Source organism: Trichosurus vulpecula, chromosome 7 (assembly GCF_011100635.1).
Source record: "Trichosurus vulpecula isolate mTriVul1 chromosome 7, mTriVul1.pri, whole genome shotgun sequence".
Taxonomy (NCBI): Eukaryota; Metazoa; Chordata; class Mammalia; order Diprotodontia; family Phalangeridae; genus Trichosurus; species Trichosurus vulpecula.
In genome coordinates, this window is record NC_050579.1 from 183114757 (window position 1) to 183141024 (window position 26268).

The 26268-nt window shown below is 41.1% G+C and overlaps 2 protein-coding genes across 2 annotated transcripts in view; one reads left to right on the forward strand and one right to left on the reverse strand.

The window, feature by feature from the left end:
• Positions 1–4135, forward strand: part of BACH2 (BTB domain and CNC homolog 2) — a 402740-nt gene extending 398605 nt beyond the window's left edge. The window contains exon 7 of the mRNA XM_036768691.1: positions 1728–4135. Coding sequence (XP_036624586.1) covers positions 1728–2207 — 480 coding nt within the window. The 3' untranslated portion in view covers positions 2208–4135. The remainder of the gene's footprint in view (positions 1–1727) is intronic.
• Positions 4136–24457: 20322 nt separating this feature from the next.
• On the reverse strand, positions 24458–25882 carry GJA10 (gap junction protein alpha 10). Its single transcript, XM_036765763.1, has one exon. It carries the CDS (start codon positions 25880–25882, stop codon positions 24458–24460), a length of 1425 nt encoding a protein of 474 aa, XP_036621658.1.
• Between the last annotated feature and the right edge of the window lie 386 nt (positions 25883–26268).

Below are 26268 nucleotides of genomic sequence, written 5' to 3' on the forward strand. Positions count from 1 at the left end.
CAACACGATCTACATTTACTGCCCCAAGTCTCTTTATCATAAAAGTAGATTAAGTGTATAAAAAAGTCTTGTTTAACCAAAATGTCACTATAAATATATGGGGGAGGGAAAGGGCTGGAGAGCTTTCAGTGCTCTCAATTAATGAATTAATACAATGTACAAACAGTAGCTACACTTGGACCTTATCTTAACATGGCTTTTAGACTGAAGAAGGAATTTCCTCCACTTAAGCCCTCCTCCTGTTCTCCCTTTTTGTGGTGTGGAGGGAGTCCTGGATTCTCAAAGCCTGCCCAGGGGAGTTCAAGTTTTGGCAGGTCCTGCCATGCTGGGAAGGCTTCAAGTAGAGGAGGCCTAGTGACAGACTAGACATCTCTTGTCTAAGAGCTAGCCTGTGTAAGTTTGGAAAGGGTCATTACCAAGTCAGCTACAAGGTAATGAAATTTTTTAACCACAACATCTCTCTGAAAACAACCTATGAAATTATCAGAGTTGCTATCTGTGTTAAGGTAAGTATCCACACTGGTGTCACTGTAGATTCTCCAAGTGAATATTGGAATATAACTTCATCTATTACACATACAAACACACACACACACACACACACACGCTCCTGCATCCTACCTGATCAGATCCCTGGTCTCACTGCACTACTGAATTCTATTTGTACATTAAAAACTCTCTAGCCCTTTTCTTCTCTCATGTATTTTTAATGAAATTTTGATTAACTGGACTATTTTGCTTTGTATGTTTGTTCTACTTTGATGAAAAAGGGTCAAGAGGCTGTAATAATTGCTCACATGTCAAGCACTTTATGGCTGGTGGAGAATTTTATATTACATCATTGCATTTGACCCTCTTCACAGCGGTGTTAAGTAGACAGGCCAAGTAATATTATCCACATATTTAGGTGAGAAACTGAGATTCATAAAGGTTAAGTGATTGCCTCAGGTCACACAGCTATCAAATGGTAGAACTGAGATTCAAACCCAGGTCTTCTGCCTTCAAGTCCCATCCTCTTTTCACTATGCCTCAACTGCTTCTCTAAGAATACAAGCTGATTTTATGGAATTTCCTTTTCCTTTTTTTTCATATTTCCTGACTAGCTCCCCACACAAAATCGCAGCATCACAGATTTAAATTTGTAAAGGACCTTAGAGTCCAAACTCCTCATTTTAGGGATAAGAAAACTGAGGCCCACAGAGATTAAGTTGCTTACCCCAGGACACATAGTGATTGGAAGGAATGAGATTTGAATCCAGGTCCTTTGAGACCAAATCCAGTGTTCTTTCCATGGGTATGCTGCCTTTCTATCTATAGAACTAGAGAGTAAGAATAAAGGACCTTCAGGCGTTGCACAATCCTTAACTAACAAACCCCTCTCTCTTCCCCCCACCCCAAAAAATCCACAACCATGTTCAGTATACTCTACTTACTGAGACAGAAAAGTCTGCTGATTCATTATAAAAAGATATTTAATCATTAAGTTTAAACAAAGAAAATTTGCTGCTTTCCTGCCTAGGAACCAGAAAGTTCAGCCACTCCCTAAGGAGTCTAGTTAATCAAGTATTGGATGTATATAGACTAATATGAGATCTCCAGAATATGGTCCCAATCCGTCTGATGCACAAGGGTTATGTTATAATTCAGGATGTCACAAGTTCAGTGGAAATGTTACCCGGGTGGGACACAGTTACCTTCAGATCTTCACTTTGCTTCTGCTTCCCCAGGTATGTGAGAAAGAAAAACTGTTATCAGAAAGAAACCAGCTGAAAGCGTGCATGGGGGAACTCTTAGATAACTTCTCCTGCCTTTCCCAAGAAGTCTGCCGAGACATCCAGAGCCCTGAGCAGATCCAAGCTTTGCACCGGTATTGCCCTGTCCTCAGGCCAATGGATCTCCCCGCAGCCACCAGTATTAACCCTTCGCCCACTGGCATGGAGCAAAATCTGGCAGCATCCCAGTGTGTAGGAGAAAGCATGCAGTGCTGCTTGGATCAGGGTACTGTGCCCCTTGGGACTCCCTGGCTGCCCAACAATGTATCAGAGAATTGTACAGCTGGGAGGAGGTTGGATGGAGCTGACCAAGGTACCTACTCAGAGAGAGGGCCCTCTCTAGAACCAAGGAGCCAAACAGTGACGGTGGACTTCTGCCAGGAAATGACTGATAAATGTACAACAGACGAACAGCCCAGGAAAGATTATACCTAGTGACTTGGGCCCTAACATCCCCACCCAGACAAATATTCGTCAGTCAGCCTGTGGCCAGTTCATTTGTTGTCTAGAAGAACGAATTTGGTGCACACTACAGTGGTCTTAGCAGCAATACTGTCTTTAAGTATTTCCTCCTCCCTACAAGCAGGAGTTACTAGTTATCTTCACAATGGTGCTATCCCTTGCCCAGGCAGGGAACTCAAACAGTGGCAACACTGTCTGTTTTTATATGTTAATTTCAATCTTAACAGGGATGGACATAACACCTCTGAGGACCCAACCACAGATTATTTTCTCAGTGGCCCATGTCACAAAACCCTATCTCAGGAATTTCCTCTGAATGTTCAATTTTTTTTCATTGAAGACAGCTTCTATACACATCAAAGTTTTATAACTAAACTGTACATATAATATATATAATATATAAAAATATATCTCCATATGCAAAAGTCCCTGCATGCCTCAATTTTCTCATCCTAAAACTGGAAACTTTCATTTCTAATGTATAAACAAGTTCCAACATTCCTTTTTTTTTCTTTTTTTTGCCTTTGATGCTAGAAGTAGTTTGGTAACTTGTTATGGCAGTAATTTTTTTCTTGGTTCATAGTTCATCAATATTACTCAGTTTGTACTTATTTATGGAAAAAAATCAACATTGAAAGCTTATTTGAGAGTTGATTGCAGAGTTTTTGTTTTGTTTAATTTGGGGCACAGACAAATGGTGCCATCTGAGCATTGTGGATTTTTTTTTTCTTGCAGATACTGTACAGTAATGGTCAACTTTGCCACTTGCACTGAGTTTGGGGTCAAACCTATTTTCATAAATGAAGTTGTAACTTCAGTATAACTCGAGTATACTGTATATTATTTGCTTTATAGTTTAAAAAAAAGTAAAACCTTTTAGGTAATTAAAAAAAGCACTCAGGTGATAATTATGTAGGAGAAACAATCTTGCCAAATAATGAATTCACCCTCCAATTTGTAGATGATAATCTGCTTGAATATTTTTGTATTTCAACTCCTTAGCCCCCTCCCTTCCCTTTCCCCAAGCAAATTTTAAATGCATCTAGTTAGTGGTGGATGCTTGATGTCCGGATTCCTAGGTGGGGAGAGAGTTTGGGCATCCCACTTGAAAAATGCATCAGTAACAGAACATCCATCTGTGATTTTACACCAGGATTCTATAGGTGTTGGTGTCTAGAAACCAAGTTCTGTTTTCTTCCCTAAGGAAGTAAGCTGTGGTCTGGTCACTACTTACTCTCTGAAGGGTTCTGTTATAGGATCTTCTCTTTTGAAGTCATGGCCATCAACCCAACTACCTTTGAGAAGATCAGTCTCCCTGGAGATGACTGAAGCAAATGGTTGAGCTGTAGATTCACTAAACCAATGGCTGGTCTTTGAAAGGTCCAAAGGGCCAGTGAAGCAAATGTGCCCCAAATAGGAGAGACATTAGTGCAGTTCCAAGCCCAAAGTCTCCTCCTGGTGTAGGCAGAAGAGTTTTTTTTCCTCCCTTCCTCCTCCAAGTGCATTGAGTTGTGTTTTGGGGTTACTTCAACTGTCCTGCTGCCCAAGTATGTCCATAGCTCATTCTGAGGCTTTAGGCAAGACAATACCAGAACTCTTCCTAATGGCATTTTTCCTCTTTTGCTGCAAAACTGGTTGGCTGTGCACATCTGCATAAAGAGAGCAGCTTTTCCCCAGCACAGAGGGATGATGTTCTCCTCTGGTGCAAACGTTTACACATGAGGTGTGCACCAGTGTTTCTCTTCACGCACTCAGTAGCTCAGCATCTTTCCTTAGGAGGAGGAATCAGCTCCCTCACTCCAGTGATACTTTTATGACATCATGAATATGGACACTTACGAATGCCCTGGTCTTGCTTAACACCCCTTGACCCCGTGGCTGCAGTCTCGCTCTGGAGGAGAATTGTGTATGGTTTGATATGGGGCTAGGGTGGGAGGGGTCATCGGGGGCTAAGTGGCTGATTTTTGGTTCTTTCTTTGTGCCACTGTTTGGACAATATTAAAGCCGCATGTTAAAGGGGGAAGTTAGTATAAAACGTAGGCGAAAAGTGAAACCATAATAACATATGTTTTAGTATTAACTTTTTCTGTACAAAATACTAGCTCTAAATGTTTAAATATGTATGGATGCCAGAAACTGTTGATTCACACAGTAGGGAAAAAAAAAGCCTTTTCTTTTAAAATGCTTTCTTTTTGAAGACCTGCCTCTAGGTTTTTGTTTTTATGTGTATGTGTGTGTATGTATGTGTGTGTATGTGGCTGTGTGCCTGAAACAGTTTTTTATAAGGCCCTCTTCGGATAATTCATTTTTTTCTTATTCGTTGTTGTATTGTTGTTGGAATTTCTTGACCTTGTAAAGTAATTCTTTACTTCACCATAAGGTTTTCATTTGTGAGAGACAATGGTGACAGCAAGAATTTGAAACTAAATGTGAATCACATGATCACTTCATAGGTTTTTGTTATGAGGAGGGGGTCAGCTGACAGTATTTTTGTGGTTGCCTTTTTTAATGACCTCCTCTTTTTTTGTTTTTTTACTGTTCTACAAGCATATAAATAACCAAGTCTGCACCAGCTTCTTGATGTGATTTTACCCAATTAACAACTCATGTGCAACTGGTAGTCTTGACCTCATTCCATCCTTTGTGCATATCATTGTTCTTGTTACTTTTAAACACCCACAGACCTTGTGCTGCAGCTGTTGGTTCCAACCTCGCTCTCGCTGATGGTGAATCTGTTTATTTTTTTTCCCCTCCCCTGACTCTGTCTACTAACCCAACCTCTGCCATGGGAACTATCGATGAAAACCATTGCTCAAGGGGGAAAAAACTTTTTGAAGCTTTTGGGAATCCATTTTTTAAATTATATTTATTTACCCCATGAAGTAACTGATTTCATGTAATTTCTCAGATGCTATGAATGTGGTTTTGGCTATTCTAAACCATGTGCTTATCAAATCTGTTACTGATTCATTTGGAGAGACTTAAAAGGGAGACACTTGGGGGAGGACTAGATATGGGACTGAATCCGAATTGGCTCCCATGCAGTACAGAGAATTTCCAAATCAAAAATTGATTACCCTTTTTCCTCTCCCCTGCCCCACTCAAAATACAATTTAAAAAAAATTAAAAGTAGCAGTGAGGAAAACAACTTGCACAAAATTAAAGTCTATAATTGTGTTTTTGAAATCCCTTTCCTCCAAAATAAAGAGAAAATCACCTCTTATCCATGGCCAAAGTTCTAGTGATATCTACATCAGTTTCCAAGTGGCTTCCATCCATGAGACAACCAATAATTGGGGTAACAGCAATAAGTAGGCAGATCTCACCCCATCTTAGTGTTCCCTTTTCATCTGCCTTCTCCATGTTCCCTGTATCGCCAGAAAAACCTCATTTCATTTAAGCTTATTGTGCTATTATCACTCAAATGCTTTGCAGTGTGTATTTGTTTCTGCACATTCTCTGGGGGTGCCTTGAATAAGACAGAACTCCATCACACACTGATTCTGGAACAAATTGGTTGGAAAAGAAAAAGAAAAACTCTTAGTCAAGTTACTAGGACATCCGAATATTTATATCGTGGACTTTCTAATGTATGATGACTCAGGCGTCAGAGTTGATGCTGCAGTAGAAGACTATTATTTTGTATAGTGTACGGAGTAATTTATTAAATGTCTTTCTAAGGGTATGCTGCTTTTAAGATGCACTATATTTTTGGATTTAATCCTTATATTATTGTTTTCCCAAGGAAGTAAAAATGTAGTATTACAAAGGCTAACCATAGTGATTAGTAAGCCAACTACTACCTCTCTTTTGTTAAAAGGAGAGTGGGGACTAGCTACAGTAATTACATTAGATTAACTGGTATAGGAGAAGTATTTCTAATGTTAAATTCATCCCTGCTGTGGAAAGGTCCAATGCAAATTTTCTAGCTATTTTAAATGCTTTATAATTGCCAGTTTTAAACACACACACACATACACACACACACTCAAACTGACATACACACACACTGACACACATTTACAATTATAACCCTATAAGAAGACAGTCATTTTAGTAAACCAAGAAAGTCAACCACAATGTCCTGTTATTGGAATCCACAATACATTTTAGATGAACTACAGGTTCCTGACTATTAGAATTAGAAATGAGAGAACGGTTAAAAAAAAAAAAGCCAGAATCCTCCTAAGGTATACTTTTCAAACTTTCGCAAGGTATCGCCCCCATCTTTGTCCTGCATAATTCTGCTGACTGCACCCTCTCCACCCCACCCCAATATAATCTAAGAATTGTTTATTGAGTCTTTTCAAACCAGCCAAACAGCATTGGCACAGCTTAGGGTGGCCTGTGGTTCTATCCTCGACTCGCTGGGAATGCATGCGCAGTAATTGCTTTTGAAGTTTTCCCAATGGAGGTGAATTTCTTGCAGAAGCAGGGAGTGCTTGTGGCAGCTACATGCCACACATAAAGATTAGAGATCCTGCTGAAGATACAATAGCTACAGGACATTTTTCGATATAGAAAATGTATATATTCTGTTGTGAGCTAGTATTTTCTTCTGACATTATGGTTTTTATCTTAGGTTATGTTTCTGGCAAAGCAATCCTTAGTGTGATTCAGTCTATATGGAGCTAACATCCATGTAGGAAGTGTGTGTGTGTGTGTGTGTGCATGTGTGCGTGCGTATGTATGTGCTTTGTGTATAATATGTACATGTTTGTGTATTTATAATACAGCCTGAACTATTTTATGACCCAGGCATCATCGCTGATGCTGTAGAATCCAATATACATGAACATACGTATGTGTGTGCAAAGAATATATGTATATAGAAAAGACCTATTATGGCGGATTGGGGATAAATTATTGATCTGACAGTGCAACAACATAGCTTGCAACAAAAAGTAAATGTACAGTATTTTCCTACACTCCACCATGGTAGATGATATTTATACTAAACTAATATCAGTGACATGTTTTTAATTGTAAGCATAAGACATTGCCATTTTGTGAAGAAAACCACTTTGGTGAGGGGGGTCAACTTGAGTAGTTTTTATTTAATGTTGTACATGGTGATTAGTCAAATCCGACAGCTGATGAAATAAACAGTTCTGTGAATTTCACTTTCATTCCAGTAGTATTGACCTCAAATCAAAGGATGGCCCTCTCGGTGAGCAGAAGTGCACCAAGACCAGGCGTTTCACTCAGACTTATGTGTAGTGCCAAAAACACTCCCCCTGGGGAAGTGGAAGAGGGTGGAGTTGATGGGAGTATATGATAAAAGAGCTGTGCCCCAGAAAAAAAAAAAAGTAGAAGCAACTTGAGTTGGTCAAAGCATTTTCTCTCAACAGGGTGATTCTCAGACCTCTACCATTTCTAGAGACAGGTGTGTGTATGTGTAGATGTGATGCAGTATGGTGTGGTGTGTATGGATGTGTGTATGTGTGATTCCCATTCACCTGGCTCACATTCAAACAGAGTGTATTTGGCATGTCTGCATACTATTGCTGCCTTTGAGGGTCCTGACTCAGGAGCACCCCGAGAGCAAACAGGAGCGATAGTGAACACAGCAGGGATCGTTGGGTGCTTGTCCTAATGTTAGCACCGTTCCTTTCAAGCATCGCTTTGGATTTCGAGGCCAGGAGTACCTGTAGAATTTGTTCCAGAACCAGTCCGATACAAGTGCACCTCTAATAAATGCCTTACAAACTTCAGAGGCCATATTCAGAACAGGGTTTTATCAGCGTATGCAAGGGGCTGCAGCCCCTCTTCTCTTCCTCCCCAGGTCAAACAGTATGGACAGTTTTCACACATATCTACCTGTATAATCCTCTGTACCTCTCATAACTGGTCAATGACTGTAACAGGTTACATCAGGTGTTTTTCTACATACTTTTTACACAGATTCTATGCGATTAATGTAACTTAATTCAATGCATCATTTAATTGTACTAGTTCTTAAGCTTGTCTTTATTTTTTTTTCTAGGTGACTGTGGTTTCTTGTGATTTTTATTGTAAAAATGAGATGGCTGTTGATGCTTATTCTCTGTTACTAAGAATTTTTACCTTTTTGGAAAAAAAAAGAGCATTGCTATGAACTAATGAATTAAAACTTCATTTAGTTGTTGTAAATACAGTATTGTGCAAAAAAAAGCCCAACCCTTTTCATTCATTTGAATTGCTAGTGTTAACTGAATTTTGTCTAGACACCATTTCTGTTGAAGAAATAAAGACATATCATTATGTATTGTAAATTGATTTTCTGCCTCTGAAATTTGTTATACATGAATGTATTGATATATACTAATTACATGTGTAATTAATATATGCATAATAATATGCATATATAATATAATAATGGTGTAATATTAATTTATCAGCGAAGGTAAGATCACATTTGTTGTTGTTCAGTCATGTCCGACTCTTTGTGACCCTGTGGATCAATTGTCCGTAGGGTTTTCTTGGCAAAGATACCGGAATGATTTGCCGTTTCCTTCTCCAGTTTTGTGCAGGCAAGGGTTAAGTGACTTGCCCAGGATCACACAGCTCGTAAGTATCTGAGGTCCCACTTGAACTTTGGTCTTTCTGATTCCAGGGCCAGTTCTCTATTCGCTGCACCACCTAGCTGCCCAAGGTCACATTTATTTTTCCCCTAAGAGCATTTATCTTGCTCTAGTTTGAATCTATGCCTGTTTAACATGTAATCTGATCAGATATTTTGAAACCGATAAAAATTCTAAATTTTTACCAGGTCTGTCAAGAAGCTTGATGACGTAAATGAGACAGATTTGCCTCATTACTCACGGAGAGAAATTATAAGTGAGTTGAGAAGAAATGACCCAATATTGGGAAAAAATCTATGAAGTTAACCTGGAAGACTTTCTTAAAGAAACTATACTTTGAACTGGGAAATAGGGGCATAGATGTCGGGAACATCTGTGTGAATAGGAGCAAGTTGGTCTTCCATACGTATGAGACACCTTGGAAAAATGTTTGCCGGGCAAGATAGTGATATCTAGTTGGCAGGGACCAGAAAAAGATTTGGCCAAAGTTTTTACTGAACAATTAAAAGTGAATCTTACATGTGATATAAAAAAGGTCTGTTTCTCAAAGCATCCTGTGCACAGTCATAATGAGTACTTTACAAATTCACAGACAGACTAACCCAGACATCATCCTATTTGAAATCTGTGAAAACTGAAGGGAAAAATGGCTAGCTTGCGGGCCTCCATAGGCCCCCTGCCAAAGTACAACTTTGTTATATTTATTGATTCAGGGTCATCTTCAAATTTATACATTCGTTTGTTCATTAAATTAAAAATTGCTGCAGTGCTACCATGTGCTAAACACATAGAATATGTGGTTTGCTCAGCATTTTGCATTTTTAAAGTACTCTCCTCATAAGATTGTGGGACTAAATAAAATTGTAGAGACCTCAGGAGATAAATCCATTCTATTGACTCTCAGTCAATGCTTCCTTTAAGCCATTCCGGGAAGAATTTTGTCGTTGTTCAGTAGTTTCAGTCATGTCTGACTCTCTGTGACCAAATTTGTGTTTGTTTTCTTGGTAGACACTGGAGTGGTTTACCATTTCCTTTTTCAGCTCATTTTACAGATAAGGAAACTGAGGCAAACAGGGTTAAGTGACATGCCCAGGGTCACATAGCTAGTGAGTGTCTGAGTCCAGATTTGAATTCAGGTCTTCCTGATTCCAGGCCCAGAGCTCTATCCACTGGGCCACCTAGCTGACTACTCTCAAATGGATTCTACAGTAAATCCTTGTTAATTGGTTGTACACTAATTTCACAATCAGATTATATTATGAACACAAGTTATGTTTATGTTTGTAATGTGAATGACCAGAAGCATTTCCTAAATAGAGCAAATACGAAATGTTTAAACACAGAATGTTTATGGAAGGGGGAACAAGGAAAGGAAGAAGAATAAGCATTTTTTAAGCACCTATTGTGTTCAGGCACTGTGCCAAGTGCTTTACAAATAGTATCTCATTTACCTTGGCAACAGCCCTGAGAGGTGGATGCCATTTTTACAGATGAGGAAACTGAGCCATGCAGAAGTTCAGTGACTTGCCTAGAGGTTGCGCTGGTATTAAATGCCTGAGGAAGGATTAGAACTCAGGTCTTCCTGACTCCAGGACCCAGCACCATACCACCTAGCTACTTCTGATAAAGCTTAGAGTTCATCCAGTACGTTCCCCAATTTTTATAAATGAGAAAACAGGGGCCGCTAGGTGGCGCTGTGAGTGGAGCGCCGGCCCTGGAGTCAGGAGGACCTGAGTTCAAATTCAGCCTCAGACACTTGACACACTTACTAGCTGTGTGACCTAGGTCAAGTCACTTAACCCCAATTGCCCTGCCTCCCCCCTCCAAAAAAAATGAGAAAATAGAACTGGGGAGGGGAGGGTGGTATAGATGGAGTGACTGTCCCATGTCCTGTATACAGGTAGTTGACGTAGCCAAGAAGTTTTCTCCCTTGTAAAATGAGAAGGATCCCTACACACAGCTGAACTCTAGCCTCTTGAATCTCATCCCAGTGATTTTTCTCCTATACCTCAGTGACTCCCTCAAGTCGGTGACAGAAAGCCAGGCATCTATTTTAAAGCAGCACTTCAGAAAAAGACATTTACATTTATACTATGAAAGTGTTCATTAGGAATGGTCTATTTACCCAAACCCTTGCGAGGGAAGATAGCCTCCAGCATGACATAAATCCAACAAGCATTAAGAGCCTACCATGTGCAATCAATCGACAAGACTTTATTAAGTACTTACTATGTGCCAAGCACCATGTGGCACCATGCCAGGTGGCAGTAAGACAGATGAAAAAATGCCTGCCTTCGGGAAGCCTACATTCTATCAAGGAAAACAATCTGTACACATGTAAGTATATGCAAACTTACAAGAGTAATAGCTAACATATTCAGCACTTTACAAGCATTATCGCATTTGATCAAAATAAGCGTACAAAATAAATTCAAGGTTATGGGGGGTACGGACGGGGGAGGCACTAGCAGCTAGAGTGATCTAAAAAGGCTTGAGTATGCTGGGACTGAGCTTTGAAAGAAACTAGAGATGCTAAGATGCAGAGGTGAGGAGGGAATGCAAAGTGCATGGAGGTGGAAAATGAAATGTTATGTGTGAGGAACAGCAAGAAAGCCAGTGTGGCTTCACCAAAGTGCGTGAAAGTGAGTAATATACAATGAGGCTGGAAAGGGAAGTTCTGGAGCCGGGTTGTGAAGAGTTTTAAATGCCAAGCATAGCTTGTATTTGATCCCAGAGGTGATTGAGAACTACTGGAGTTTATTAAACAGGCTAAGGACATGGCCAGGCAGCTGTGTGGGACATGGAGAGAGAAGAGACAAGTCAGAGAGACAAATTAGGTTTCGATCACCGTTTAAGGGAGAGATGATGGGGGACAGCTATTGTGATGGGCATATACATGGAAAGTAGAGAAGGTGCTTGATACTGAAGATACCAAAAACAAAACAGTCGCCTCCTTATATTCTCCAGGGCGAGGCAAGGGGCGGAGAGGTATAACATATATACAAATAAATATATAATTTGATGAGAGAGATTATTACCAACAGAGGAATCTGAGAAAGTTCCACAAAGAGATCACACCTTAGCGGAGCCTTGAAAGAAGATGTTATCTGTAAGGAGAAGTGAGGAGAGGGTATTAAAAGCAGAGGGGTGGAGTCAGGAGGACCTGAGTCCAAATCTGACTTCAGACACTTGACATACTGGCTATGTGACCTTGGGCAAGTCACTTAACCCCAATTGCCCTGTCTTCCCCCCGAAAAATATTTTTTTTAAAAAAAGCAGAGGGGGCAGCCCATGCAAAGATGTGGAAGTAGGAAATGAATGAATATAAAATTCAGGGAACCGCTAATATTCCAGTTTGACTAGGATACAGAATGTATGAAGGGAAGCAATGCAAAATGAAACTGGTTGATTGGAACCATATTTCGTACTGGCTGCTTCGGAGCAGGAGAGTAACATGGGCAGATGTGTGTCTTAGGAAGACTTTCGGCTGCTGTGTGGTAGATAAACTGGCAAGTAGAGACTAAAATCAGGAAGACTAATTAGGAGGCTGTTGCAATAGACCAGGTGATGGGGGACCTAAACTAGGGTAGTGACAACATATATAAATGAAGAAATGGGTCGCTTAAACATTATGAACGACACAACTTGATACGGATTTGACTAGGGTGGGGCAGAGGAGGTGAAGGAGAGGAAATCACTAATGACTGATTTTATCAACCTGGATGACTAGGACAGAAATGCCTTTGATGAAAAATTTTGGAGGGGGAAAACTAATTTACCTAGTACAAGTGACCAAATGATAGATGGTTGGCATTGTTATCCTTCTGTGAAAAACCTATGTGACTCCTTGGAAGACAGCTTGCTCAGGTTGAGCGGGCCCAGATGGATTGGTTGTGATCTGTGTCACTGAAAGGAAAATCTATATTGAAAAGATCACATTTCTAATGATGGAGTATGTGTGTGTGTGTGTGTGTGTATACATACATGTATGTATACATATAAAGAGATGGATATATACCACTCAGATACATATATTTGTGTGGTAGTGATCATACATATATACCCCAGTGATGGTTAAGTGGCTCCTACTTACATGATGTTACCAGTGTCAACTATCTGACAGAAAACAAAGCCACCACGCAGATTCCTTAAAACAGAACAACAACAGAAAACAAAACACCAACAGCCTGAATCTGGAGTCAGCAGCCCGAGTTTTAAATCCCAGCTCTATTTATGTGACCTTTACCTCTGGACCTCAGTTTTCTCATCTGAATAATGAAGGAGGCTGGCCATATGACCTCTCAGGTTTTTGCCACCTCTAGATCTATGATCCATTCGGTGCTATAATCACCAATATGTGGGATCGATTGATCGATAGGCCAGGTGCTTGGGATCCAAAAACAAACTAAATAGCCGGGGCCTTCGGGGAGCTTTAGTACATGCACATATAAATAAGTATATGCAAAATCAACACAAGGTGGTATTTTTTGGACTAAGGGCACTAGCAGCTGGGGGAGGAATCAGGAAAAGCTTTATGTAGAAGGTGTTTTTGGAAGCATTACCTATGGAAAGAAAGAATATATGAAATGTTCTTTTCCATAGCATTTTAACAGACAGAGATACGTGTCAGATCCAAACACTGCCTTCTATTCACACAGCTATGCCTTAGTTCAGCCTTCATCACTAGATTATTTCAACCTAATTCATCCCCCAGACTCAAGTCCCCCCTCTACTCCAGTCCATCCCACACAGCTGCCAAAATGATTTTCCTTAAGCACAGATCTGACCATGCCACTGCCCTACTCTAAACTTGAGCCTAGTGACCATCTTCTCTAAAGGAAAATATAAACCCTTCTGTTTAGCTTTTAAAGCCTTTCACAACCTGGCCACAACCTATCTTTCCAGCCTGATTATGTACTACCTCTTTCTCATGCCCTGTAATGCAACCAAATTGGCTCTCTCTGTTGATCACACAATTCACTCCATCACCCTTCTCTGCATTTTGCACTGGCCATCCCCCATACCTAGAATGCACTCCGTCCTCCTTCCACCTTATAGAATCTCTTTAAGGTGTGGCTCAAGAGCCACTTTCTAGACTATGAGAAGTCTTTCCAGACTCCCCACACACCACTGCTATTTTGCATTTATTTATAGTTCTTGTCTTTATTCTGTATATATTTATAAGTGTACTTGTCACACAACCCCTTGAGGGTGGGGGAATTGTTTCATTCTTTGTATCCACAGGAAACAAATGCTGACTGATTGACTGGCATGCCTGCTTGAAACAGCCCTCCAGCTTCTAGAGACAAGAAGGAGGGAAATGTCCGGGATACCGTTGTATCCGGCTCCTAAAAAGCGAGCGTTCAAGGACGGGTGCATCGGGACAGATGAGGCTGGAAGGGGCAGATGCTCACGGGACAAAGCGTTCTAATTCGTGACGGCAAAAACTGGGAGATGGATTAATTTTAATAAAACACACAAACCTCTGATGGGGGGGGGGGGCAGAAATAAGTGCACCGCCTCTTCCTTCGCCTTCCCTGTCCGTCCCCCGGGTCCTGCCGAAGCCTAGGGGAGCATCTCCCCACGGTTTGGTCTGGGGCAGCTGCTCGGGGGCAGTCTGTCTGTACTCCCTCTAGCCTCAGTAAAGGAAACGTGTGATAGGCTGGAGGGTCGGAGTGGACGGGGACAGGCATCACAGTCCCACCCAATCTTCCCCCTCCCCACTGCTGGCTGCAGGGGGATGGGAGGTGGGTCTGGAGCCTCGGCTTGCTTTGTTTCCAGGAATTCCGTCAAAACCTTGCGATTCATTTCCCGACGATCTGCGGCTCTTGTGCTTGCCGAGCTTTCGGTCCCCAGACAGGCATTATTTTTTCATGACGGATGAAAGTTCTAAGAGCATGTTCTGTAGAAGAGTGGAGGGGATGGGGAGAAGACAGAACTTAACTTAAAGGACCTTTTAAAGACTCCTCCCCTCCTCCACCCTCCCCGCCAACCTCCTCCACCTCAAATACCTGTGAATGCCACTGGAATTCCAGCGAGCTGCAGTACAGCCAATTGTTGGATTTTTAGCCCTTTGGCTTTGTTTTGCAACAAGAGCTGGACTATAGTGGAAGGCTCCTAGCACAGAGTGAATGCATTTTTTGTTTTGTTTTGTTTGGTTTGGGTTTTTTTTTGGCCGGGCAATTGGGGTTAAGTGACCCGCCCAAGGTCACACAGCTAGTAAGCTTGTCAAGTGTCTGGGGTCGCATCGGAACTCAGGTCCTCCTGAGTCCAGGGTCGGTGCTCCACTCACTGTGCCACCCAGCTGCCCCCAGCACAGAGTGAATGTAAATACCAAATAGGAACTGTTTCTCTTTTGGCCTGGAACCCTGAGGGTCTTCCCCTCCCAGTTTGATTTTTTTGGTTGTTGTTTTAATTAAAGGGGCAACCCCTTGATTAACTTCTTAAAGAGGTCTATTCCCTGAATGGGTGTTACCTCATTCAAAGTGAGAACCTGAGAAGACCTTAGCCAGAAAAGGCCAGGATCTCCCATTGCATCCCCGACCATCTCCAGTCTTCCTGGTGAATATCAGGCCACTGGACCCAGATGGCTCTAGAGGAGACAGTGAGGCTGGTGACCTTGAACAGCCAGCCCTCCCTCACTCAAATCAAAGTCAACTGCAAGTCATGTCATCATTTTCCTGATGTCATGGCCCTCTTTGAGAAGGAAGGACAAACACAACAACAACGATTAACACCTGATAGTTTCACAGCGTAAAATGAAAACTTCCTGTCTTCCACCAAATATCGGGACCAAACAGTCAAAGCTAAAAGGCCTGCCTAGAACCTTTTGATTCAGCAATCAAAAAGCAATGTTAATAGAAACATACTATCCACCTCTACATAGAGAGCTGATGGATAGACTCAGAAGGCAGCTTGAAGCATATTTTTTTTCTTTCTTTCTTTAATGTGGCAAATATGGGGAAATTGTTTTGCATGATTATACATATGTGTAATGAGTATTGTTTTTCTTGCCTTCTCAATGGGTAGAGGAGGGGGGAAATGGAGGAAGAAAATTCGAAACAGAAAAGAACACAATTTTAAAAACTTAATGTCAAGGATCACGAGGTTTTTTTGCCTTCTATTTTCACATTAGAAACTGTAAGTTGGATTGTATGGAATCAAAAGGAAATCTACCAAATAAGTGTATTGGGCTAAGTGACCTCTGAGATCCCTTCTAGCTCTAGCTGTGATGAGCTGAATATTTTAAACAGAAAAAGATCTAATGCAATAGCCTCTACTGCCTCCTTTTCTAGCTTATGGGGAAGCTCTAACCCCTGACTTTAACAGAAAGAATATATAGAGGTTGAATTGTGTGGGAGGCAGGAGATCTCTGGCAGCTAAATTAATTTGGCTGTTAGAAAACTTATTTGAGTCTCTGACGAAAATGTGCAGGCAAATCTCTGCTCCACAGGACACCTAAGAAAGAGGAAAAAATAATTTGGAAGGTTCTTTTTGTGAAAGGGCACTGGTATTACATGTTTCTTCTTTATTATTCCTAGTGTCAGTGGTGGGAATGGTAGTGATAGTAGTAGCAGTAGCAGCAGTAGCAGTAAGAATAGTAATATTTATGTAGTGTCTATTATGTGCCAGGCACTTGTAATATCAATTAAGTTGGGACTTTTTTACTATTTTAGACTGATAAATTAATTAATTAATAAATTTATTAAGTCTCTTTGATTGAGTCTAACTAGGTGCTAAACCCCAGGCCCAGACCCCTAATTACTAGGTGCTAAGCTGTGTTGGTAAGCAAAATGGGCTCCTTAGCACTTAGTTCAAGTGCCCTTGAAGAGTTTGGCTTTTGTTTGCTTTGATTAATTCAGTGTATTTCATTGAGTCTTACTAAGTGCTAAGCCCCTGGGCCCAAACCCCTATTAGGTGGAAAACCTTAGTGGGTGTGGATTGGCAACTAAGGTGGGGCCCAAGGTAGGGCTAACTCCAGGGAGGGCCTAGTTTACATGTCTGGGAGAGCAGAGGCACCTCTTTGTGACGATTCTAGGTCACGTGGGTGAGTCACATGTGTGACTCACCCCTGATGCTGAAAAAGATATAAAAACCAGGGGTTGGCTGTCTGTTCCTTGGAGCTCATTCCCGCAGCAGTGGTGGCTCGCATGACTCTGGGCCAGCCTTTGTTCTGAGCTCCCGGGCTGAACCTAGATGTTGCTAACTATGAATCTGTATTGGGTCTGTCTGTTGATGTTTGTACTTTGTTTGTAATTTGCTCTGAAGTTCAGGGTGCTGGCTTTTTTCCCTGAACTAAGTGAATGATATTTGTGTGCAGTAAGCTTGTCAAACCCCTTCACTTTGCTTTCCTTAGTTAAGCAGATCAAAAGAACCTGTGGTGTTGGCAGCTTTCTGGGTGCTGGCTGTGGGTAGATCTTATACCCCCACAGAAGCTGCTAGCCGGATTGTGGAAACATAAGCCGATGTGGGTGTTAAGCTTTCAGGGTCTTAAGGGGAGTGGCTAAGACCAGAGCCAATAGTAGGGACCTAAGTTCTGGTCGCTCAGATGACGTTTGATGACAGCCGAAGAGTGTATAAAAAGAGAGAAAAGAGCTATTTGCTTGGGGCTCTCACTCACTGGAAGAGTGACATGTGACTGGAAGAGACTCTGGGCAGCTGTTAAGAGCCCCCCAGCTTGTAAACCCAGATGTTGGGACTTTGTTAAACCCAGGTCACTATTCATTGAGATTTGAAATCAGACAAGGTCTGTCTGTTGATGTTTGTAATTTGTTTGTATTTTGCTCTGAAGTTCAGGGTGCTGGCTTTTTCCCCTGAACTAAGTGAATGATATTTGTATGTTGGATTGAAATAGGATTGTTAACCCCCTAACATTGCTTTCCTAAGTAAAGCAGATCAAAAGAACCTGTGCCAGTCTTTCACCTCCACAGCAGCTGCTAGCCAAATTGTTGCAACAGGACTGTGCTAAGTGCTTTACAATTTTTACCTCCTTTGATCCTCACAACAACTGTGAGGGGTAGGCACTCTTATTATACCCATTTTACAGATGACATAAGCAGAAGTTAAGTGACTTGGACAAGGTCACACAGCTAGTAAATGTCTGAGGATGGATTTGAATTCATGTCTTCCTGACTCAAGGCTCAGCACTCTATCCCTAGCTGCCCCACTAAATAAAAATAGGCACTAGGGATGAGGGGAGAGCAGAATACTTGAAGAGTATAGGAGCAATGAAGATTTTAAAAGAGGAAGAGGATTGATCAGCCTCATTCTCTTCTCTGGCTTTTTGGGACCTGAACATTCTTTTCTAAGGTTTTAGCCCAAACCATTAAGGAAATCCACTTCAGTGTCTGAGAAAAGATCATTGTTAACAAATCTTTAGTCACCAAGCTTCACAACTTGGCCTTGAGTTGACAGAACACCGCCCCCACCTTGAGTTAAGTTCTTCTGGAATCCAAGAGATTAAATGAAGTTTGGCAGAGGGTTTAAATCAAGGAGGCAATTGAAAGAGATTTAGGATAAGAAGGCATGCTTTTGAATTCCTGACCTACCACAATACTTGCATGACCTTGGGCAAGTCACTTAACTTTTCCGGGCTTCAATTATCTCATCTGTATAATGAAAGGATAGGACTAATTGGCCACTAAAGTTGCTCCCAGCTCTAAATCTGTGATCCCATGATCCTGCCTGTTAGCCCAGGTGAGAAAGAATAGTATAATGAAAAGAGGACTGAACTTGGCATCAAGAGAACTCAATCCAAATTCCACTTCTGACACTTACCAGCTGCACTACTTTGAGCAAATCACTTCACCTCTGTGCCTCAATTTCCTCTACTGAACAATGGCAATATTCTTATTTCACAATACTATTATATGGATTACATGAGATAACATACGTACAATACTGTGTTACGTGGATTAATTAATATGCCACTTAAAATAATTGAATCAGATTGAAAGCTGATTCTTTTTAAGGAACTCTGATTTGGAATTTCCATCTAGTATTTATTCCATAGACTAGCCCAAAGACTGATAAGCATTGACAGAAGAAATGGCATTCATGCATGTCTTTTCTGGGCATAATCTCATTAGAAAGAGAATATGTGTGTTACTATGTCAATCACTTTTGGGGGAGGGAAAGGTCTGGACCTGTGATTTTATTGGGAAAACAAACTCTACGCAAACTCCCTCCATTGTTAAGGATCATCTGTAATTTATAGTCTTACAGGGTAATCTAGGGGGACCAATAGGTTAAATTACTTGCTTGGAGTAATACAGTACCTGGATGTCAGAGATAGAATTTTAACTCAAGTATTCTTGACTCCAAGGACGTCCCTCAAGTTACTACCCTACACTGCCTTTCGTTAACACTTATTAATGATTTTGCCTTCTAATTTTTGTAGCAAAGAAATTAGTCAAACTTAAGTATTTCTAAGATAAGGGAGAACTCCCAGAAACTTGGAATTGTTGCAGATAGAAGTGGATTTCCAGGGAAGATCATTTGTTCCTTCTCTGAAGAGGTTTAAAATGTCAGTGGATACTCACCTGGCTGTAATGATATAGGTCTACACTTGTGCCAGAGACTGGGGAATGGACGAAATGACTTCTGGAGGGGAGGTCGTATATGCCTTATAATTAGATGGACTCACTTGGAGGTGACATGGCGCCTACTACTAGGGTCCTAAGGGATGTCAAGAAAATCTGGGAGTGGAATATCTCAGTCAAGAAATAAGCCTATCTCTTTGACACTCAGTTAAAAATGTCTTTATGAAGATTCCAGTAATACAATTTGCTGTTTTCTCATATAGAGGTCCTTAAGGCATTTCTTAGAACTTATGTTCATGTTTGCCCAGATTTTGCATGGTGTCCATATGTCATTATCTGATGCCATCAATTCTACAGCATATTTCTCAAGGGTACTACTGGTTCATTCCAAATAGTGGAAAATGCCAAGCTAATGTTCTAAGTAGATGTAAAGCACTTGTGGGCTATTATTAATGGCAGATTGACATTTATCTTACAAAGCTTTCAAGCATTTTTAGAAAACATGATTAAAGCCCTAGTGATTAATTAACATCCAGTTCTGTTGACTGCTTTGCAGTCTATTCTTGAAATCCAATTTGCATCTTGTGCAATCTTCACCCATCAAAGCCCACAGGTCAGATTTTGAACTAGTACAGTCACGGACTAAATTTTCTGGACTATGTAGTTAATGATCTTGGCTGTCTGTTAGGAGCAAAGAATATGGGCTTTCAGAAGCTTTATTTCCAAATAGTGTTTTAGTCCTGAGTGAATTACAAAGACAGCATGAATGAAACTGAATACTTTCTGCTTGCCTTTTTCCATAGAGGTCACCACCAAGCACTGACCAAATGGAAGTCACTAACAAAAACTCTCTCTCTCTTTGTTTTTTGGTAGGGTTTTTTTTTTTTTTTGCCCTATGTAGATCTAATTCATTTGTTAGCTCTAATTTCTAATAATAATAGTTCACATTTATGTAGCATTTTATTGTTTACATACTTTCCTCATAAAAATCTTTTTTTTTCCCTCAAGATTAGGTCTCCCTATCTTGCCCAGACTAGAAGTGAAGCAGCCACTCATTAGTGCATCTAGGTGCTGATTAGTATATAAGCTTTAACCTAGCTAGTTCATGCCTCCTTAGGCAGCCTGGTGGCCCCTCCCAGGGGGCTCACTATAACCCAATTGCCGAATTCCCAAGGTTAAGAGATCCAGCAGCCTTAGTCTCCCTAGTAGCAGGGATTATTGGAATGTGCCAATACTTCTGGCAAAGACCCTTGGAGGTAAGTGGTGAAATATTACCACCCTTATTTTAATAATAATAAACTTGAAGCCCTGAGAGAGGAAGTCACTTGACCAAAATGACATAACTAGAAAGTTGCAGACCCTGGACTGGAAAATAGGCCTTCTGTCTATTTTCACTTTTCACATGCTTTTTCAGTGCTCATTATTAGCATAATTGGCCAAATCTTGTCAATGAATATGGGATGTTTGGGGTGTTCAGGAAGGACTAGCATTTCTGGTGTGAGGGCTTGCTGAGCCCTTATCAGGGTTGCTCATCCATCTTTGGTATCCACCTGTCACCCAACTGACATCTATGACTCCAAGAACCTGTAGCATGGGCATCAATAAAACCATCTTGGCAGATGGGCTAAACCAGTTTGAGGGTAACTGAGAGGCCTCAAACCCCTCAGCAAGTTAGGGGAATGTCTACCCCAAGCACAGAAATTCTCCTCCTGGTAGAATGAGTAGATGAAGACAATTTGTTCCAATGGCCAAGAAGATGGCTGAAGCAGGTGCTGTGATATGGTTAGAGCTTGGTCAGATATCCAAGATGCCAAGGCCATCCACTGCATCCCAGGCCATTTCCAGTCATCTTAACTGGAACAACTTAACAAAGTCCTGCCACCGGACTTTGATATCAGACTCTGGGAGAGAGGAGGCTGATTACTCTGTACAACTCTATCTCATCTAACCCAATTCATGAGCAAATTGGGACATCACCCGAGACGTCATTGGTCCTCTTCAAAAACAAAGGACAAATGACATCAGTGAATAAGAATCCCTCAGTACTTAATTAGGCAAGGCATGTTGTTTGTTTGTTTTTTAGTGCCCCAATCTATCTATGGGAACCGTATAGTGTGCATATGTACAAATGTATAATATGTAAAAGTTCTTTTTAAAGTTTTTTGTCCAAACATCCTGTTTAAGAAGCGATTTTGATATATTATTACCATGCTGAACTGTGGATGACAAACCTGGAGGTTTCTTTGGTAGCTTTCTCTTCTGTGTAAGGGGTGTGGTTTAAGTACTTCTCACAATGCCTTAACCCATTTACAGATGGATCACCATTTTGTATCTCTGGATGCAAAGCTTAATGGTTCCAGAAGTAGAACCAAACTGCCAATATGCCTCCTAGCTTTTAAAAGAAAATAAAACAGAAACTCTATGTTTAAAAATCAAATAAAAAACAAAATGCTACATGATATTGAAAGGATTTTCCGCAAAAGCAAAAGGAGATAATGAGAGACATATGCTTTCCCAAGGTCACATGTAAAATAAAAGCCTACCTGTAAGGTGTGTCCAGATCCTCAAGCATGTTGCATTTTTAGCCCTGTCTTATTGCTTTCCATGAATACTTGTTGTATGTCTTTTGCTTTCAAAGAAGACCAATGACATCACAGGATGATGACTTGCTTGTAAATTGGGTTTAAGTGAGGTGGCATTGAACAAAGTTATCAGCTTCGCTCTCTCTTCCAGAGTCATCAAAGTCCAGTGGCAGGATGAAAGTCAAGATGACTGGAAATGACTTAGGATGCAGTGGGTGACTTTGGCATCTTTGATATCTGACCAAGCTTTAAACACTTCACAGCACCTGCTTCAGCCACCTTCATGGCCATTAGAACAAACTGTTCTCATGCACCCATCCCACCAGGGGGTGTCTTCACATGCTTGGAGTAGATATCCCCCTAGCTCACTGAGGGGTTGAGGCCTGTTAGTTACCCTCGAACTGGTTTAGCCCATCTGCCAAGATGGTTTTACTGATATCCATGCTACAGTTTCTTGGAGTCATAGATGTGAGTTGGGTGACAGATGGACACCAAAGGTGAACGAGCAACCCTGAAAAGGGCTCAACACCTCAACCCTGAAAAGCCTTCACACCAGAGGTGCTAGTCTTCCCTGAACATCCCATGAGTAGTACTAATTACGAGAAAGGCAGCTCCCCAGAACAAAGAGAAAATGCTTCTTTGTTGCAGAGTTGGAAGACTATCGATGTGAAATATTGCATATAACATGATATTTGGTGTATATGTTGGTTAATTTCTTTGAACTCTTTTTTATAACAAGGAATGGCTCACTGGGTAGGGGAGGAGGGTTATATTCAGAAATTAAAGTGCTATAAAAACAAGAAGTGATTAAAAATGTTTTGAAAAGTTTAAAAAAAAGGGAAGGAGGGAAGAAAGAAGTATGTTCTATGAGACACTCTCCGAGGAAAGGAAAGATGGAATAATGAAAATTGTCTTGCTAAATATACAAGTATAAGCAGAAATAAATGGCCATTCACAGTATACCATGTTCAACTGGGATTACTATCAATGGTCTCTAGGTGGCAGAAATCATCCAGTAATGTAGACAGACATTAACTCCAAGGCACATTGTTCTACATGTAATATTCAGAGCAACTGGATACAGCAGATAAGAAATGAGTTATTCTTAGTTAAGGGAAGGGTCTCGGGAAAGCCCAGATCCACTGAAAGCTCCTCGAGGTTCAAAAAGAACCCACTAGGGATGACCCTATTTCAGTAACAATATGATCTTGAAATCTGTGGTATGGCAGAAGGAACTCTGGCTTTGGAGTCAGAAAACTAGAAATAAAGGTTGTCATGCCTGACTTCCTCCGGGGGAAATAAAGGATAGAAGAGGTAGCTGAAGATACTCCAGACATAGAAAAAAGCTCAACTCACAGATTACTTAAGATGCCTATGAAGGACTTCCTTTCTGATTAAAGCTTAGAAAAGTTTTCTACCAAGACAGAGGAAATGGAGTGCAATTTTTAAGACCTGGCCTTGCCACTTACTAGCTTTATGAGCTTGGGATAATCACAATCTCCCTGAGCCTCTGTTTTCCTCATCTGTCAAGTGGGAATAATAGCTACCTACCACACTGGACTATTGGAATGATTAAAACATTGAATTGAAATGATTAAATTGGAATATATATATATATATTCACACACATATATATATATACATATATATACATATATATATATATATATACACATAAAAGCATGTTGTAACCACAAAGCACTATATAAATATGAGCGATCATTATAAATCAGCAAGAGATATTAAGCTTGTTGTAAAGATGAAATCATTATCATACAAGAGATAGGGAAAATAATTTTAATAACTCACATTTATGTAGTACTTTACAGTTACAAAGTACTTTAAATATAGTATTTCATTCATGAGTTTAATCTGGAAAATTCAGTTCCTATCAAATGATGTTTATTTTAATATCATAGTATGAACTGACAGTGATGGAAAGGAACAATTCCAGATCCTGGGACCCTTCCAGATATTTCCTGCCTTGGGAAGTGAGGGAATTGGACAAGATAGCCATTAAGTCAGGCCTTTCCTAACTCTAAATCTACAGATTCAGGTCTTGAGAGCATCACAATAATGGAGCTTCTTTATCTAACTGTAGCTTTTCAGAGGGCAGAACTCGTCTAATACTCCTCTTGTCTAATGTCCAGGTCAAAAGCAAAAAAGGTTTTTTTTTTCTTTCTCTCTTTTGCTTTAAAATAAAGGAAACTCATTACATTTTATTCTTAAAAACTTACTAAATCTTTATTGTGAAATATTTGTAGTAGACCATTTTAAGATGCAGAGATATTCACATGGTGTGGCTTCTTGCTCATACATGAGCACACTCCTTTTTCTATAAGACTAAGGTGGCTCGGGTAGATAAATGATTCCACAAAAAGACACATGTTCTCCTTCCCATCTCTCTCCTCTTCTCCCTACCCCCCAGCACAACACTATGCCTTGTAAGATAGAAGGTGTGAAAAGGTAGCCCTGGGGAAGACAATGGAGAAAGTGTGAGTTTGGGGTCCCATCAGAGTACCCGGGTGTGGTGACAGCTACACAAGCAGGCTATAGTTCACACTAGCAGGAGCCTTCTTATCTTTACTTGCCATTGACATTCTGTGCCCAGTGCCTGGAGGTGGAGGTGGAGATCTGGAGGCATTGTCTTTTCCCCAGTGCTGGACGTCAGAGACCAGGCTATGCTGGGAATCAGAGCTTTCTGAAACTCTGCGTAAGAAACTGGCTTTGCGGCTATCTGGGTGAGACCCTCGCTCTGCTGAGGTTGGGTTCCAAAGACACTGGGGCTGCTCCCCAGTACGTAGTGTGAACGAAGGGCAATTGGCAAGGTTGCACAGCTGTGGTCTGGAAAGACTGTCCCCCTTGCTGAAGGAAGAACGTGGGTGCTGTCCGTGGTGCTGATGTTTGCACTGTTGAAAGTGCTGCACGCAGCAATCAAGGTCCTGGGGACAAACAGAGCTGAACTGGAGCACTCTATGATGCTGATCTCTCCTGGACCAGTTCTTTTCACTAGGTGGAGGTGCTTCCTCAGTCTGGTTGTGCTGATTGGGTTGCCAAGCTGGTTTATGTTCTGTATTATCAATCCCAATTACCTGTTGCTCTGGCCAGATGGGTTGAACAGGCTGGAACAAAGGAATGTTCTCATGCAATAAAGAGTGAGTTATACAGGGCTGGGTCACTGAATTTCGATTTGAATGGCAGGCTCCCTTTTCAGTCTCCCCGCTAGACCCTCCATATAATGCCTTCATGATTTTCCTGATTCCCAGGTGAAACATTTCCAAAATGTTAAGGAACAAGGAGACAGCTGCTATGCTGTGCATGAACAACATGAAAATGGTTTTCTCTGTGGGCCTGGACACAAAGCAGTCCACTAAATTGGGGCAAGGAAATTGACTGCATTTGTAAAGGGGGTGCATTTGGAACCCATAGAGAACATATTGTCCTATCATGAACCCTACTTCCAATATAGATCTGGTCAAGATATGCAGTATATAAGTACGTAGCAGGCATCCTTTCAAGGGCGCCTTGTATACCTTTCTCTGTTCCTCTAATCTCCTCAGTTCCCTCTCTATTCTTTGGTACTCCTCCTGGTCAATCTCAGGTTCCTCCAGCTGGGTTCGAAGTTGTACTTTCTTCCTCTGCCTCTCCTTTTCAAAGGCCCTGAGTCTATAAAGTGCATGGCCCATGTATACCAGAGAGGGAGAAGATACAAAGATGATCTGTAAAACCCAGTACCTTATCAAAGAAATGGGGAAAGCATCGTCATAGCAGATGTTGCTGCAGCCAGGCTGTTGGGTGTTACAGGTAAACGCTGACTGTTCATCATCCCAGACATCCTCTGCTGCCACCCCAAGCACCAGCATCCGGAATATGAACAGGATGGTCAACCAGATCTTCCCCACTAAGGTTGAATGGAAGTGGACTTCCTCCAGAAAGCTGCCCAACAAGTTCCAGTCTCCCATGTTCAAATATTTGTGTCTGTAACACACACAATTTCACAGAAATTTATTTCTACAAATATCATATCCTGGCATTCAAGGCCCTCCGAAATCTAGTCCAATCTACCTTTTCAGATTTCATCTCCACTATTCTCCATTCTGAACCCTGCCCTTTGGCTTTACTGGAAAATTTTCTATGCCTTCCAAATATTCCTGGCTCTGCACTATTGATTGCTAAACTCTCTATCTTTGATATCTTCCTTTATCTAAATCCTGCCCACTCTTCAAAGAGCTTAATTCCCACCTCCTCGGTGAAGTCTTCCCTAACCACCTTCCAGCTCATGGCTCAAACCCCTGTCATTACTGTGGTCAGCATCTCTCATCTTTAAACTATCACATACTAACTCATA

What these genes read in the sequence shown, in the direction of transcription:
- GJA10 (XM_036765763.1), bottom strand. Translation starts at nt 25,882, where the DNA reads ATGGGAGACTGGAACTTGTTGGGCAGCTTTCTGGAGGAAGTCCACTTC.